The sequence below is a fragment of the Nannospalax galili genome, unplaced genomic scaffold (assembly GCF_000622305.1).
Source record: "Nannospalax galili isolate Female #2095 unplaced genomic scaffold, S.galili_v1.0 scaffold155, whole genome shotgun sequence".
NCBI classification, from domain to species: domain Eukaryota; kingdom Metazoa; phylum Chordata; class Mammalia; order Rodentia; family Spalacidae; genus Nannospalax; species Nannospalax galili.
Window position 1 is genome coordinate 8,013,974 of NW_008339923.1, and position 14,600 is coordinate 8,028,573.

General features: G+C 37.6%; 1 protein-coding gene across 3 annotated transcripts in view; it reads left to right on the forward strand.

Annotated features, from left to right (window-relative positions):
* The window catches only part of Ankrd12 (ankyrin repeat domain 12), a 111,183-nt gene extending 97,747 nt beyond the window's left edge, over positions 1-13,436 (forward strand). For all 3 annotated transcript variants that reach the window (XM_008834670.3, XM_008834671.3, XM_029564314.1), the window contains 4 exons: positions 2,639-2,737; positions 6,930-7,073; positions 9,932-10,027; positions 11,180-13,436. In XM_008834670.3, coding sequence (XP_008832892.1) covers positions 2,639-2,737; positions 6,930-7,073; positions 9,932-10,027; positions 11,180-11,365 — 525 coding nt within the window. In that variant the 3' untranslated portion in view covers positions 11,366-13,436. The remainder of the gene's footprint in view (positions 1-2,638; positions 2,738-6,929; positions 7,074-9,931; positions 10,028-11,179) is intronic.
* The last annotated feature ends 1,164 nt before the right edge of the window (positions 13,437-14,600 follow it).

The window sequence follows — 14,600 nt, forward strand, 5'->3', positions numbered from 1 at the left end:
ACTTTCATTCCTTTAATCATGTATGCTCTCTTCTGAGTACATCTCCCTCTCTCCTTTCAATTTAGTTTTTCCCCATTGTAACACATTTCTCTAATTTTAATCAGTTCTTTAAGATGCAGCTGAAGTATTATCCTTCCACAGAACATTTCTCTCGCAGTCCATTCTTAGGTGAATGTTTCTCCTCTGTGCTCCTTGAGATTACTACAGATTTACAAGATTTTGTAATTTTAAAACAGTAGCACCAACGTCATTCTTGTTAAATTTAAAGCAGTTTACAGACATAAAAATTAAATGAGTATCCCCAGTAAGTTATCGTTCTGTAGAATTTCCACATTCTGTGGAAAAGTTTGACGTACACAGTTCATTTGAGGCCTTGTAATATCTGACATGTTTTGGGGTCCCCATAATTCCTATTTGATAATTAGAAATATAAAATCTTTCTTATGTATATGAGTATATTGCCTGCATACTGTGTAAGTGCACCTATGTCATCCAAGGCCTGTGGAGGTCAGAAGAGGTCATTGAATCCTCTGGAATTGGAGTTACAGATGGTTGGTTAGCTGCCATGTGAATGCTGGGAACTGAACTTGGGTCATCTGCAAGAGCAGCCAGTGCTCTTAATTGCTGAGCCATCTCTTCAGCCCCAGAAATATAAATTCTTGATAAATCTGGGTTTGATTCTTTGATAAGTTTTTCATATGTGGTCACATGGTTGCTGTGGCACCACCACAGTGGTGTCCCCTCCTTTCTTTCTCTTTTGTTTTGTTTTGTTTTGTCAGGGTCTCCCTGTAGCCCCACCTGTGCTGGAACTCACAGAGATCTTCCTACCTCTACTTCTGCCTCCCAAGTGCTGGGATTAAAGGCACCGGTGTCCTTTCTAATGAAGTTGACAAACTGTCTAATGTCATGAGATAACTTACTTTGCCTTCAAAGGCTGATAATAGTCATTAACAAAGAGAAGAGAAGGAAAATTCAGATACCATGAGGGGAAAAGAGAATATTAAGGGATCACAGATGGTGATTGCCAGAGAGAGAGGACTCAATGATTAGAAGTACTTGCTGCTTTTGCAGAGTAACTGGGTTTGATTCCCAGCACCCATGTGGCAGGTAACAACCATCTGTAATTCTAGTTCCAAGGGATCTGACACTCTCTTCTGTTCTCCATGGTATACTTACATACATGCAGGCAAAACACTCATATATATAAAATAAAAATAAATTGGGGTTGGAAAGCTGGTTCAGTAGTTAAGAGCACTGGCTGTTCTCAAAGAAGACCCAGGTTTGAGTGTCAGAACCCACATAGTGGCTAACCCGTCCATAACTCCAGTTCTAGGGGATCCAATGCCCTCTCCTGTCCTCCAAGGCTACAACATGACAGCAGTGCACTTGCATGCAGGCATAACACTCATAAAAATAAGTAATAAGTAATAGTGTAATGGTGAGCACTCTGTACTCTGAAAAATAAGTAATTTTTTTTTAATTTTTGACAGACTGTTAATTTCCTTAACCTCTAGAATTTATCAGAAAGCGTAGTCCACCATAAGATCAAGAATGAATTAATAAATATTTGGACTACCATAGACAAAGTCACATAGCATATCACATATAATAAAGTTTGAAAACCACATGTTCACTACAGAATTTCATCTCCTTTTATATGAGATAGTGCCCTAACACTTGGGCATTGTTGATTTTTATCACATCTACAAAGACAGTTTACTAGTCTCCAAGAGAGTTTCATTTCTTTTTCTTTTTTCCTTCTTCTTTTTTTTTTTGTCTTTTTGAGATGGGGTCTCTCTTGTAGCCCCAGCTGGCCTGGAACTCACAGAGATCTGCCTGCTTCTGCCTCCCTAGTGGTAGGACTAAAGACGTGCACCACCACAGTGGGCAAGTGTTTCTCCTTTTATACCGACTTTTTTTTATTTCTCTGACTCTTCCATTTCTTACTGTCTGTGAGCTATCACTGACGTTCTAAAATGTCTCTGTCTCGTAATTAACATCTTAATCCTACTAATTTGCTCTTTAAAGTTTGATCTGTCCTAAGACTTAAAACATCTAAGGATAGTTAAATGTTCTGTTAGGTTTTAGACAATCTGTTAGGTTTTAGACAGTTGACTGAGTAATAACATTGCGTTCTATAATTCATATTTTCATTAAACAGACTTTTGCTCACTGACAAATTAGGAGACAAATCCTGAGAGGATTTATTTTGGCTCAGAGTTTGAAGTTTCAGGTCAGGGTTGTCTGAATCCAATTGCCTATGCCTGGGAAGAAGCAGACTCTCCTGGTAGTGAGAGAGTGTGGTGGAGGCTTATCACCTCATGGCAGCCAGGACGCAAAAGAGATCTTCAAAGATATCCCTCCCCCACCAACTAGGCCCCATCTTCTGCAGTTCCACCACCTTCAAATTGTTATTCAAAGTTTGGTTTTGATTAAACCATTGATTAGATCAGAGCCCTCCTAACTTATTTCTGTGTTTCTAATTGACACTTGGGTGTGTGTTGCTGATCATCTAGGAGTCTCAGTCTAATCAAGTGACAATATTAACCACCCCCCAAAACTCCAGTATTCATGGAATGTCAAAATTTAAGTTATACACTAAAACTTAATAGTTTAATTATATATGCTTACTTACTAGATTACACCACCACCGTCACTGTCAGATCCACTTAAAGAACTTTTTCGACAACAAGAAGTTGTAAGGATGAAACTACGTTTGCAACACAGTATTGAAAGGGTAAGATCAGTAAATGTAACTCTATGCAAAAAATAAATAATCATTTTAACAATACATAAAATGCTCTACAGTTTTGCATTAGTGAATTTTCATTATTTATAGTTAATTTGGGGAATAGTGTGATTTTGTTACTTGTGCTGATCCAGTTAAAGGGAGAATTTTTACACTTACCTTAGGATAGCTGCTCAAATATTACACTGCATCTTGGAGTGCATTTTTGATATGTAAAACCTAATAATTTATCATTTGTTAAATTTGTGGAACTAGAACAGTAGAGTCCTACTAGAATGTTCAGAATTTCATGTTTTTGAATGATTGCTTGATTTACTAGCTGCTTTAGGGCAATGGGGAAAAGTATGTTTATTTGTTCTTATAGGTCTTAGTTTCTAGTTTTCAGTAGTCTCAGCATGAAATTAAAAAAGAAAAAACTTACTCATGGAAATCATGAAAGTCATTTTACTTGGTTATACAAAAATATATCACCTTAATCTTGTAGGAGAGTCCTATGGTCTCTGAAAAATATAAGCTGTTTCACAGAAGTATGTACACACCTGTCTTTGATTTATACATACATGATGGCTTCCCCACAGCAGAGCCTCTTAACCTGTGTATTATGGACCAATTTAGGAAACTTGGAACGTCCTCTTAGACTATTGTTTTTAAATGAATAAACTATGGGATTACAAAGAGAAGCAAGAAACAAGAGAAAGAAGCACTGGTACAGTATGTAGCGCACCATGCATCACCCAGTCCCTCTCCCCAAACCGAAGAAGCAGTTCTTTGTTAAACAACAGTCACTATCCTCATAACACACTGCTTACAAGGCTCTGGACATCCTTACTAGTACAGGTCGCAGGGTTATCCTGGTTGATCTTTAAGACCAAAAAAAAAAAAAAAGTTACCAAATGTCACAGGTCTACAGCAGAGATCAAGATGGGTTACAATCTGAAAATGGACATCTGGAATTCTCTCTGTTAAATCTCTGTTAAGTCTCTCATTTCATTCAGGACTCTTATTACATAACTGGAAGATATTGCTTCTTCAGTTTGGGGAGAGTAGGTGATGCATTTTTTTGTTTTGTTTTGGTTTGGTTTTTATTAGTCTTTTTGAGATAGGGTCTCTGTAGCCCCAGCTGACCTGGAACTCACTATGTAAGCCAGGCTGGCCTCGAACTCACAGAGATCCGCCTGCCTTTGCCTCCCAAGTGCTGGATGCTGGGATTAAAGGCATGTACCACCACACCTGGCTATTTTTTTTTTTAATATCTTATCATTTCTGTTTTATGTGTATGAGTGTTTTGCCTGCATGTGAGTGCACCCGTGTCATGTCGTGCAGTGCTGCAGAGGTCAGAAGAAGGCTTCGAAGTGCCCTGGAACTGGTGTTAAGGATGGTTCGTAGCCGCCATGTGGATGCTGGGAATCGAACCCAGGTCCTCTGCAAGAGCAGTCAGTGTCTTAACCGCTGAGCCATCTCTCCAGCCCCCATACCAGGCTATTTTTAAAAGATCTGTGCAGAGTTCTCTTGGCCTTCACTCTGTTTCTGGTGATGAGGCTGTCCTCCTGATACAGAGAGGGCATGGAAGTTTTATTTCCTGCTTTCCAAAATAAAGGGATGTCAAAATGCCCTTGTCTTGCTGTTTTTCAAATTACTGCAGCCTCAAATAATCCTTATGCCAAACTAGCGTGTTTTGAAGTGGCCTGGTCTGCCACCCTTCAAACCCAAGTGATCAACTCATGAATGGGATAAATAACATGCTGTTATGTCTGTCTAGTAGATTATTACTTGTTCATGGAAAGGAAGTCGATACCTAGTACATACTACAACATGGGTAAATATTGAAAATATGCTAAGTGAGATAAACCAGTCAGAAAAGGCCACATATTGTACGATTTTATTTATAAATAATGTTCAGAACAAGTAAACCTTATAGACAGACAGTAGATGACTGGTTGCCAGAAGATGGAGGAAGGAAGAGTGCCTGTCGATGATGTGGGATTTCTTTCTAGTGTGCTGAAAATGTTCTTAGTGAGTATGCTAAAAGCCACCTACACTTCAAAAAACCAATTTTAAGAAAGAAACTGCTGGCACTGGGTATGGTGGTACATGCCTGTAGTCCCAGTGCAGAGGCAGAGGCAGGTGGATTTCTGTGAGATCGAGGCCAGCCTGGTCTACATGATGAGTTCCAGGTCAGCTGAGGCTGCAGGGAGACCCTGTCTCAAAAAAGCCAAAAAAAAGAAAGAAAGTGGCAATTCTGAAAAGAGATTATACTCCTAGATCAAATAGGATTTTTTTTTAATTTTTACAATTTCATTAGAATTTTAAAGAAAAAGAAATCCTCAGGGCAGGCGAGCTGGTAATCTTGACAGCTGCCTTGAAGAGGAGGTCAGACACGTGGCTGACTCACATGACTGGGAGAAGGAAGCTTTAGAGAAAAAGTAAAGAAATGCAAGATGCTAGGGGCAGCCCAAAGCCTTAAAGAAAGCATGTTTACTAAGAAAGGCATGAAGAAAAAGGGAAATTACGCTTCCCTGAAAAATTCAGGGAAGCAGGCAACTCACAGACTACATGGCTGTAGCTAGCAAGTTCTGCACCTGTAGGCAGGATTCCAGGCAAGAGAAAATCATTATCTCATTAATGCACTAGGTATTCTGCCCATCTGTTTAGCATAACCCACCCTCCTGGGGTGGTCCTATGACTGGATGATTGACAGTTAAACTTAACACAAAATGGAGGTGCTCGGAGTATTACATTCTCCACTGGCTCTGGGATATAAGTCAAATTTTTTATTTGTTTTGATTTTGAGGATTATACTGGGTCCTTAGAACTCTAATTTTGATGGCATTTGGGCGCCTCTTTATCTATCCGGTTAAGCAATCTTGGAGGCATCGACCCACCATAAACACTAGGAGGAGTATTACCAGAGGCCCAGTAAAACTCAATTATACTTGAATTATTGGCATAAAAACAGCAAACCTCACCTAAAGCCATGTATGAGCCATCTTCCTTTAGGAACAGCAGGTCTGTCCCCCTTCTGTTCTGTAGCACCATTTTAGCTAGGGAGTTAACCTGTCTCCCCAGCTGCCCTATCGAGTCCTATAGATGTCCGATGTCTCTATGTGAGAGCCTAGAGGCCTAAAATTTTTATTACCCATGGCTAGGGTGGCAGCACCCAAAGCATCAGAGCCTGTAATGCCTGTTTTCACAAGGATGGCAGCGGGACTTCTCTTGGCCCTTGAGAGACCTGAGTTAAGGTGAAGTGTTTCTGCCCTTTTTCTCTGCTGTAGAGATAAACCCTAGGGGGAGAACATGGACTGGTATGCACATGTATCCATGGTGAAAGTCCCATTTTAGCTGTTTTGTAGTCGTGTACTTAGTAAGATTGAAGGTGCATACCCATCAGGTGGTTTCAGGGGCTTGAAAGAATAAACCCAGGTTTCCTGAGATCCTATGGGGCTATATGTCGCTCTAATATTTTCTCCCCTCTGTATAGGTAATCTTTAAAATTTAGGAATTAGACAAGAGCTCTTAAATTCTTTTGATATTTCTGGATTTTGATACAGACCAAGCTGCTAAGAAGCCCAAGGACATTTTGACTTTTAACCAAGAAAAGAGACTGGCTACTTTTCTTTGGTTTTGTTTGTTTGTTTGTTGTTTTTTTCCCTGACTGCCTAGCCAATTTCTATATTCTTTTTTTTTTTTTTTTTTGAGACAGGGTCTCCCTGTAGCCCCAGCTCCTGGAACTCACTATGTAGACCAGGCTGGCCTTGAACTCACAGAGATCCGCCTGCCTCTGCCTCCCGAGTGCTGGGATTAAAGGCGTGCACCACCATGCCAGGCTATATATTCTATTTTTATTATACCATCCTTTGAAGCAGTTACCCCAAATTTGCCAATGGGGAATCAGACATAGACTGCTCTGGCTTCTTCCATGCTGAACAGGGATGCAGGGTGTGGCAATTGGGGTACCCCCTTCAGTGGGTCTATCTAAAAGACTCCCAAATTGTATAACTCATCTGTAGGGAAAAAAGAAAGTCCTTGACTAGGAACACTAGGAATTTTTTACTGTCTCAAGATTACTGAGAAGAAAATGCTACTCTGTGACTCAGATTATTTTGTGTATCTTAAGTGATTTTATCTAATTTCACAAATAAATTGGTAAAGACTTGATTTAAAAAATTTTTTCTTCAACTAGGAAAAACTTATTGTATCCAATGAACAAGAAGTTCTACGAGTTCATTACAGAGCTGCAAGAACACTGGCAAATCAAACACTGCCCTTTAGTGCTTGTACTGTCTTACTGGATGCAGAAGTATACAGTGTGCCCTTGGACTCACAGGTAAAGTGCTGTAACTGGTTGAGGTCATGGCTTAGTGACTAAAGCACTCAGCATGTACAAGTGAGGATCTGAGTTTGAATCCCAGGAACACATGTAAAGCTGGACACAGTCTATAATTCTGGTGCTCCTACAGCAAGATGAGAGGTAGCAATAGACAATCTCCAGAAACCCATGGTCCAGCTAGCCTGGCATATGCAGTGGCAAGCACAGAAAAACCTTGTCTCAAACAAGGTGGAAGGTAAACTGATGCCTAAGGCCTTCTTCTGCCATACACACATGAACACACAGCAGCATACAAACAGATAAACCAAATAACATAGTATATCTGTTAGGATCATACCCTTACAAATAACTAGAACTTGTCATTTGTTTCTAAAGTAGATATTAAACAGTCGACCCAGATCCAGCTTGTAAACCAGTGAGTTTATTGGAGTTCCTTAAAGGAGCATAGACAACTAATAGGCAACTACATCTCAAAAAAACTCTTCCCGTCCCCTACAATTCATCAGCACTTACATAGCCTGAGCCTTTGAGCCTGGCCTGAGCCTTCCATGTGGGAATGTTAATAGGCTTAAATTTCTGATAGGCATGGCAGTACACACCTATAATCTCAGTACTCGGGAGGCTTCTAAGGCAGAAGGATCACAAGTTTGAGGCCAGCCTAGGCACATAATGAGATCCTGTCTCAAAAAAAAAAAAAAAATTCACATTTTTTATTTTTTATTACATTTGTGTGTGTGCACTGCTTGTTACAGTGCAGTTGTAGAGGTCAGAGGGGTTAGTTTTCTGCTTCTACCAGGTGGGTCCTATGGCTCAAACTTAGGTTGTCAGGCTTGATGGAAACAACTTTGCCCACTAAGCCATCTTACTGGGCCAAGAAGTTCCAAAATAGTTACATAGTACATACATTGCAAGAAGTTAATATTCCAGCAAACTAAGGATGATCTCGAATATTCCAGCAAACTGAGGATACTCTCAAAATTAAAACTGCAACAAGATTGAGGCACAGTTGCTGTAATAATTAAAAGGCTGAAATACTGAGTCATCTTTTGAAGGAAAAAATGTTTTCATACTAAGCTGAAGAAATTACTGCTTTAGACTATATTCACTGTTCTTGGATTCCTACTCAACTTTTTCTTTAATCTCTCCTAAAAGTAAATTAGACACTTTTTAAAAAAAAAAAATTTTTTTTTTTGGTCTTTTTTGAGACAGGGTCTCCCTGTAGCCCCAGCTGTCCCTGGTACTCATTATGTAGACCAGGCTGGCCTTGAACTCACAGAGATCCGCCTGCCTCTGCCTCCTGAGTGCTGGGATTAAAAGCGTGCGCCACCACGTCCAGCCTATTTATTTATTTTTTATTTTATGTGTATGTGTGTATTGCCTGCATGTAGGTAAGTACACCCGTGTAGTGCAGTGCCCACGGAGGTCAGAAGAAGCTGTCCGATCCCCTGGGACTGGAGCTACAGACAGTTGTTAGCTGCCATGTGGGTGCTGGGATTCGAACCCAGGTCTTCTGCAAGAACAACCTGTGTTCTGAACCGCTGAGCCATCTCTCCAGCCCCAATAAGACACATTTTAATATTAAATTTTTTTGATAATTTAAGTAATTTTGCATCTACCTCAAATTTTCCTAATGATCTAGACCACCAGGTTTTAGATTAAAATTAAGCTTGATGAAATACCAGTATGTGAGGCTTATTATCTTGATGAGGATACTTACCCTTAAAACCATTATGCATTTTTGAGGATATAAGCCCAGAAAGAGCCTTTTTTGAGCTGGCATTAGGGTAGGTCATGGTAGCAGCTTGATTTCCTTGCAAATGACCTCTGAGAACTGCAAAGTAAAGTCCACCCCTCCTTGATGTTAGGGCTTAAATTCATCCTTCAGCACACCCTAGCATACTTCTCCCTTTTCAAAATAAGCATGTAATATAAAATAAACATAAAGTAGCCAAAACATCTTTGAGAACAGAGGACATGATCTTTGCTAAGAATGGGCAGGTGGATGTGAGGCTATCCAGATGTTACTTTGACAGTGCTGGCAGAATGGCAGTCCTAATAGAGCTGTATTGAGTACTTTCTGTATGTGTAGACATTGTAACAGGGGCCTTAAGGGCACTTTAAATTCTCAAGACAGGCTTAAGAGAGTTACTTTTAACCCATTATGTAGAATAGAAAATTGAGAGGGAGTGTGTATCAGTCCAACTTACACAGAAAGGCACAAAGCTGAAATCTGAATACAGCCTACCTTCCAAAACTGATGCTTGTAAGAGTTGGTAAAGAATTTCTTTTTTATTGTGTTTATATATATGTATGTAGGCATGTGTGCCACAAATGTACATGTGGAGGTCAGAGGACAGCTTTGAAGAGTTGATTCTCTTTTCTACCTTTATTTGAGTTCTGGGAATCGAACTCAGGTCATCAGGCTTCATAGCAAGCACCTTTACCTGTTGAGCCTTCTCACCAGCCCTGATTCTTTATGAATACTACAAAAGATCCATCCCGAAAGAAATGTTGCCTTTAATGGTACCTGAACACTTTGATAAGCTTTAATACAAGAGTTAAATCTGAAATTAGCCTTTAATGAGGACGTCACAGCACAATACTTCATAAGCACAGCCTTTTGAGAAAGCAGGAAAAGAGTATTTAGTCATTGTAAGGATCTTCAGGATTCTGAGTAGTACCCTGTCTGCTTGATAAAGCTAATAAAAGTTTTATCAAATTTCCTCTTATTAGAAATATATTCCCATCAGAAATAGAAATGAGACATAGAAATAAATAGGGTATTTTAATGGCATACAGATTTTTTAAGTGGTGTAATGTTTCAGTGCTCTACTGCATTTAATGTTCTTTTTCAGTCTGATGACAGTAAAACTTCTGTGAGAGACCGCTTTAATGCAAGACAGTTTATGTCCTGGTTACAGGATGTGGATGATAAATTTGACAAACTAAAGGTAGGTATGTTTACCAGTCAGTTGTGTTTTTTGTTGTTATTGTTGTTTATTGTTCATTTTGGCACAGGGTCTCATGTATCCCAAAACTGGCCTTTAACTAGACGTAGCCAAGGTTAACCTTGAACGTCTGATGCTTCTACCTCCACCTCCTGGGACCTAGAATTACAGGCATGCACCACCATGCCTGGTTACACATGCTAGAGATTGACCCCAAGTGCTTGCCAAGCAAGTGTTCCATAAACTGAGCTATATCCCTTCAAACCAGTTTAAATAAATGTCTCCCTGTCCTTAGAAGTTGACATTGTATTAGTGAGAAGTAATTAGGAAAGGAAATACTGGTTAATCATGAATATTCACTCTGGACCACAGTTGGAACGGTAAGGGGAAATAAAAACCATAAGTTCATTTTAACAGCTGATGTAGTATAAAAGATCAAACCGAAAAAAAAAACTTTAAAAATTAAATTAAAAAAAGATCAGACTGCCACAGAAGCACTGGTTTTCTTTGCATTTCTTTTGCTTGTCCAGTATATGTGTCTAGTTATAACTCTTAATACATGAAGAATACAGTGATAAAAGGAATATAGTTTGTAGATCTACAAGTAAAATTATTTGCTGTGCATAGTGGTGCATACTTATAATCCTAGGAGACAGAGACAGGAGGATTTCCACAAGTTTGAGGCCAGCCTAGACTACATAGCAAGACCCTGACCTGAAAGTTTAAAACATTTCTGCCTATATTATATTATTGTATAATTAAAAATAATAATAAATCATTAGAAAAAGATGATCCAGGTTTGGTTCCCATCGCCCACATAACAGCTAACAACCATCTGAAAACGCCAGGTCCAGGGGAATCCAACACCCTCTTCTGACCACCTCAGACATTGCACAACATGTGTGCACTTACATACATGAGGGCAGTACACTCATACACATAAAATAAAAATAATAGAATATTTTTTTAAGATGAATATGAAGTGGCAGACTCAGAAACAGGTGACATGTTGATATGAACAGAGTAGAATGCTAGTAGACTTGTATGATGACTTCCTTGCTCCTAATTTATCTTAGTCTGTAATGAAACTGGATGAGATTAATTTTCAACAGAAAAAAATTAACAGAATAATCAGCTCTTCTCTTCTTTTAATAGACCTGTCTTTTAATGAGGCAGCAACATGAAGCTGCAGCTTTAAATGCCGTCCAGAGATTAGAATGGCAGCTCAAACTCCAGGAGCTCGATCCTGCCACCTATAAGTCTATCAGTATTTATGAGATCCAGGAGTTCTATGTTCCCCTTGTTGATGTCAATGATGATTTTGAACTGACTCCTATATAGTGGTTGGTACTTCTGTTGGCGTCATCTTACACTATTGATGTCAAGTGTTATACTGTGGAATACTGCCTTCTAACAGAACTACTCATAATATGCCTTTACAGTTGTTAGTCAAGTTCAATTAAAGTTGATTATGTAGTAAACACTGTCATTTTATAAAAATTAAAAGAAAAATATTTTGGATCTTAGGTCCAAACAGTTTCTAACAGAAAACTATTATTTATATTGATGAAAGATAACTATTGCATTAGAACATGTTGGCAAACTGAGCAGATATTTAAAAAGTTGATAATCTGTTAACAGCGCTGGAAGTTGTTAGCATTCTAAGAAACAAGATAACCACTAGTATTCAAATCTCTTGGGTTTTATTAAAAAATGTTATCAGTAAACTAAAAAAGTCAATACTTACCAAATAGTTTCTAATGTGGAAGAAAATCTTGGCACAAAATTCTTCAGTTTATTTTATCTGTAAATGAACTGTACAGTTTTCTTTTTGAAAGTTTTAATATTGTCTTCCTTTTTAATAACTTATTTTATACATATTGTACATCTTGTAATTAATGGTCAAAATGTATACAAAGAGATTGATCGTCAAAACATGTACAAAGAAATAACTGTAAAACTGTTTTGTCTGTTCTATTGGACCAAAGTTGTAGTTTTATGGAGTGTAATAGCAGTGTGTTCAGAGAGTAAAAAACCTTTAAATAAGGCATGCATGTGTTTGAGTTAGCTTGTGTTCATCCGCATAACTATAAAGATGGTGGCTTAGTTGTATCGCATGCTTCCTATAATTTAACTTTGCATACCTGATGCCCAAGACAAGGAGGCATTTCATTCCAGTCTCCTATGAGAGAACCTTGGACTTACTGTGTTAAGACATATTATTTAGAATTAATCATAGAAAGAAACTTTAGCTCTCTTTTCATCTCGCCAGAGAGCCTGTTTCCTCCTAAAACAACAACAAATGCCTTTGAATGGAAATTCTGAAATTGTAAATGTCTATTTTAATACTCAACAATGAAAGAATCTGTGAATATATGTAAATATGTTTAATAAATTTTATTGGTCATGTTAAATCATTGTAAAACTTTTTTACATTGCTTAAATTTAATCTTTTAAGCTTAATAGCCTTTGCACTTTTAAAATAAAAACTGAGCACTCAAAAAAAAATATTCAGTGGTCAAAAGTAAGTAAAAGACTTAGGAATATTCCAGTCAATCTCTGAAATGTTTATGAAAATTTTATTCATATGTTGTATTTTTTTCCTTGTATCAAGATGAAAAATATGTAATTAGCAAAATTTTATAATTGAAATAAGATTTGGTATGCTTTTTATAATAAAATAATGAGCAATATACTTGGAAATAGTACAGTTTCTCCTATGACATATAGATTAAGTATTCAGGAAAACCAGATATAAAACCTGCTGCTGAACTTATGAAACATTTTTGAAAGGAAATTTTTGGAAGGTTAATATAAAATTCATTATAGGAAAATGAGATAAAAGTTGATGAACCCTGCCACGATACTTTCTTGATTTATGAAATAATATTGGATGTTTCCTCTTTTGATAGGGCAAAGTTAAAAGAATGTATCAGGAATGAAACTATTTAAATTCAACTTAAAAGTTGGAAATCCCAGCTACTGAAAGAGATTGTTAAAGTTTTTGAGTGCAAAGGTGTGTATTAAGCTTAGGGATTGTTGACTTTTTCCATCAGTTCATATTTTCATTCTTACTGTACTTGGCATGCGCAATAAATCAGCATACGTGAAAAGTTCACAGTGTGAGGGTTTATTATAAAGGTCAGATGTAGTTTTCTTTAGAAATTTAGATGAAAGATCTTGGCCTTTTCACTGGATAAGTGTGGCCAGAAAGGCAGGGTAGATTTTGAAGCACTGGTTTTGTTGAAGTTAAGTTTATTAAGGCTGGGAACATAAAAGCTAATTTATAAAAGCAATACTTTCTAATACACAAAAAAAACCTTAATGCATAAGTTTGTTTATTCTTTAGCCTAGAAAGGAAATTTGCTAAGATCATGTGGCAAATCATTAAAAAAAAAAAAAAAAAAAAAAAGACAAGATTCAAGCTAAAGGAATTAAAAGGTGTAAATTCGTAGAGTGTTCGTCCAGGAAAATGGTGAGGGAAACAGCACTAACCAGACAGAACAAGTTGTCATAAGAAATCAGGAATCGAGCGAGATCAGCATCCAGCGCTGCCAGCTTTTGTCTTAACCACAGTCCTTGCTTCTTCCTCCCTAACTCAGAAAGCTGGAGCCTCTGCTCTGACTCTGCTTCACACTTCCTCTGTCAGCCATCAGGATAGCTGAGTTACTGCCTTTTCATAGGAAATGTATAATGGAGCAAGTAGGGAAGGACTCTTGTTACTAAAGATACTCTAAAGCTCTGAAATGCCAGAAGAAAAAAACCTGGAATGGAATATATGCCTAAAAAGGTTTTGGATCCTCCAAGAAAAAATAAAGGATGCTTACTTAGTTTAATCAGTGATTCTTTTTAAACTATTCAAACATCATGAACAAGATATTAAATTGTACCTAAGGATTTGTATTTCTTTAAATCTTGTTCTAAATCATATCTGTTTAATAAATGACTAGTGATATTTGTGCATGTTATTTAATAAAGAGTTATATTTTTATAGAAAAAAATAAGAGTGAAATGTGTGCTAACTGTTTTTACTCAGTGTTCCATTTCTTATACTTAAGTGAAACACCGAATGTTTACTTGGGCTTCTAGCAGGATTGCAAAAGTGTTCATCTCATAAAAACAGTCTGAAGACACAGCCATCCACATTCAGCTCCATCAATAATTAGAGGTCTCACAAATGAACTTTTAAGTAGTAGACATGCTGCAAATTTCCTAACTGCAAATTTCTCAAAGACCCTGTGAACCTCATTTGAATGGCATTTACAAATTCTACAGTTGTTGAAGAAATTGAGTGCAGAGTGAAATATTTATCTTTTTTTCTAGGAAGTTAGCAATATCTTTAATTCTACCTCTAATAACCTTACATATAAACTCTCAATTTTGACATAGAGGCTATTGACTAGTTAAAGAAAACATTTCACCATTTAAAAAAGGTTTTTCACTGGGTGCGTTTGTTCATGTCTGTAATCCCAGCGCTTGTGAGGCTGAGGCAGGAGGATTGCCATGAGTTTAACACCAGCCTGGACTACAGTGTGAAACCCTGTCTCAACAAGCGTAATAGTAAAATTTTGCAACA